The sequence below is a fragment of the Protopterus annectens genome, chromosome 14.part0, assembly GCF_019279795.1.
Source record: "Protopterus annectens isolate FY-2018-M chromosome 14.part0, PAN1.0, whole genome shotgun sequence".
Lineage (NCBI taxonomy): Eukaryota > Metazoa > Chordata > Ceratodontiformes > Protopteridae > Protopterus > Protopterus annectens.
In genome coordinates this window covers 446,008,154-446,011,633 of record NC_056748.1, presented here as the reverse complement: position 1 = coordinate 446,011,633, position 3,480 = coordinate 446,008,154, and the positions used below count along the sequence as shown (strand labels likewise).

The following is a 3,480-nucleotide window of genomic DNA, read 5'->3' as shown; positions in this document are numbered from 1 at the left end:
GCTACAGACATTTCCTATTATACTATAAAGCTGTGTATATCATCAAGCTCTGCCCTCTGAATAACCCAAGGGTAGTACATGTGAGTCTAATATACAAAAAAGGAGAACTGATCACAAAGTATACTCTTGCATGGCTGTTAAGTGACCAGCTTGAATTAATAATGAATTTAGCCTTCAAGCCAGAAATATTTTTGCAACAGCTACAAGCTACTTTTTACATTTAGAAAATGCATTTACAACAAGCCTGGAGGCTGTTTCTTTCTAGTAGTCTAGTATGTGAAAAAAATGTACCTGAAATGGGCAGCAACAATATGAATCAGCAAATGTAGCCTGCTTACATAAAAGTCTATATGATCAGGGCTGTGTTGGAGGTTGGCATAGTGGTTAAGGTGTTATTCCCACCTTTGAGAAAAGGGAAATTGGACAGGCTTAAAATATCCCACAAGGGCAACTAGCCTAATACATATCTGTGAACCTAAGACAAGTTGACTCTCCTTTTCAGGATGAAGAATGCAGACAAGTATTGTGTTTACATTCATTCCTTGCTGCAGAGATGAGTGACAGAAGCTTCTTGATGGTGGCAGCAGATATAAGTGTTCCTGTCACCAGACAATGATTTTCTCAGATTACTTGTAAGTATTTCATGATAAAACTACTTTAGCTTGTAGAGGTTTTATAATAAAGCTGCTCTGAAATGTTCTTGCTGGCGTCTCATGTCTTCTTTGCTATGTTTTCTGTGCTGTAGTTAATTACCTTGTCTCAACAGTTCTCCTGCTGAATCAAAAAAACACAATGAGCTGTGCCTAGAACACAACTCCACCAAGCTCTCTACTGAGAATGACTTAGTTGTATAGATAAGATTTGAAGATGCATTGGTACTAAAATCACTTGCAGAGATGCATGAAGGTAATTCAGAATGTATGAGTATTTAACATGATACATACTGCAATTTCTCACTTTCCCCAACATTCTGCAGCTTTTCTTCGTTTTAATGCCTAAAACAGTGTCCACAAAAAGACTGTAAATCTGTTATTTTTGAAAAGTATTACGTTCAGTAAAATAAATGTATTAAAGCAGATCTATAAATGGCATGCATAATTAAAAAAACGGTTCTATACATATTAAGTAAAGGCACACAAAAAACAGGAAGTTCCATGCATAATATGGACAAATATACCATGATAGTCCAAAGGATGTCTTTGGAAACAGTTCATCTGCAACACACAACATATTACAATCTGATGCTCCCTTCTTTTACACTGTTGAACCGAATGGGGATAGCTATGCATTCCCCAATATATCTCTATGTTTCAGATGCATAACCAACCACTTTACCTATATTCCATGCAATGGGGTACAAAATATGAAACACCAGATTTAATTAATTAGTGCTTTGCAGAAGTGCTACTGTTCCTGCATAACCTTTATAGGTGAAAGTAACAAACCCAGCACGTTAAAAGTTGTAAATGTATATCTGCAATCAAATCTTCTAATTATTAATGAATACCACAGAGAAGATGACACTAATTAAATTGAACAGTTATGTTTATATGACTTGCAACATAAAATAAATATGATTGTGCTTTAAACGTGATACATGTTTTGTTTTGGTCAGAGGCAAGCTCTAATATCCACTTGGTAATCTTTAATTACTAGTGTGCTGAAGAGATTTCAAATCATATTTATTTGCTTATTTGATGAACAAGGTAACGCACTAAGACATAAGATTTCAGAGGTGAATTGCTAGGAGTGTCTAGTTAAGTGATCTGAAAAAAGAGATGAGGGAAACATAAAACATTAGCATCTCAGTGTAATTATATATCAAAACTTGCAACAGCTGACTTCTTTAAATTGAGGAAATTTTTTTTCTTTTTCTTGGAATGTGTGGCAAAGGTGGAAATGGAATCATCTTGACGGAACACAAATACTTTTTCTCCTGTGTCTGGAAGGTCAATCACATCAGGTTTCAAACCGCTCTTAACTTGACTCGGATGATTAGAAATAGTTGAAGAAAATTTAGGAAAGCTGTCCATGTGGGAAAAGGAAACTCGTTTCCAAGGCTGAAGCTGTTTTTTCTTTACTAAGCTGAATTAAAAAAAATAAACAAACTACAGTAAGTAACTGTTGTAAAGACAGCAAAACTGATTTTTATTTTCCACAGCATGAAGCCAATTAGTATCTCCAATAACAGTAGCAAGAAAAACTATTTTCACATGAGTAAATAAAACATACACGGTGCACAGAGGGCAATTATCTGCTAACTTCAGAGAATAATGATGGTTATAATACTCCACAGTACTCAGTTCTTCTCAAGGATTTAACAAAGAGACAAACAGATTTTGAAACTGTGAAAAGCAGGATCTTCTAGGGGTCTGAACTCTACAGACATGCTGGCAGCACTACAGTCACAGCACTGGTCGATCTTTTTGTTGACAGTGTTTCTAACTCAAGGTTCAGCAGTATGAATTTTAGTTCTTCAGGTTAAAAAATATCTGGCTGTTGCAAATCCAGAATCTTTTTTCTGTCAGTTTGCATTGAACATGGACAGTTATATAACTATGGGAGTGTTGCTCACATATGCATATGTTCATTTCAGGGAGAAAAACTCAACAAACTTTCAGTTCGTATGCCACTTCAAAGTATTCAGTTTTCACAAACTGCCATTCAACAAGTCACTCATGGAGAAGTCAGATAGTGCCAAACAAGAATGAACCCTTTCTACAGGATCTCGTTATACACACATACTTGTATGTTTTATGAAACAAACAGTTATGCACGAGTTACTATAAAAGCAAACTACAAGAGGGAGCCTTGTTAAGTAGGTTATACTGTAAAATTATGACCACTTAATGACAGCACATCACAGCAGAGTTTTGAGGAGTGTTTAAACTAGGCTTCATTTGCCCCCATGTATGCAAATCTTTTTATGGGTTTTTTTGAATCGAATATCATTTATAAACATAGATTTTTTCAGGAACATGTTATTCATTACTTTAGATATGTTGATGATTTAATATTTTTGGTGGACAGTGACAAAGACACAATTGTTGGATTTTTTAATGAAATTAATGTTAACAAATTTCATATTAAATTTGATGGCCTCAATATTGGTCATATTATTCCTTTTTTAGATATAGTATTGGATATTTCAGATGGTGAGAATATTATTACTCGACCCAATAAAAAATTTGAAGGGACTTGCCAGTACTTACATGCAAACAGTGGCCATCCCTTACACGTTATTGAGGCTCTACCTTATGGTGAAATGCTACGTATTTCTAAGCTATGTAATAGATCTGATATATTTCATGAAGAAATGCGCCTTTTGGTGCAATCTTTTTCCTTTAGAGGCTATGGTACAAATATTTTGGAAAAGAGCTTCACCAGATTGTGTACAGGGGTTAAACCCAGATATATAAAATCTATTCAACAAAAAGAGTGTAATACAATACATCATGATAATTCACTAACTAATAAAGA

General features: G+C 34.7%; 1 protein-coding gene across 1 annotated transcript in view; it reads right to left on the bottom strand.

Moving 5' to 3' along the window:
• Window positions 1-1,527: 1,527 nt before the first annotated feature.
• EVC2 (EvC ciliary complex subunit 2) overlaps window positions 1,528-3,480 on the bottom strand; it is a 1,983,677-nt gene continuing 1,981,724 nt past the window's right edge. The window contains exon 22 of the mRNA XM_044056208.1: window positions 1,528-2,085. Within this exon, the coding sequence (XP_043912143.1) occupies window positions 1,815-2,085 (271 nt within the window). The 3' untranslated portion in view covers window positions 1,528-1,814. The remainder of the gene's footprint in view (window positions 2,086-3,480) is intronic.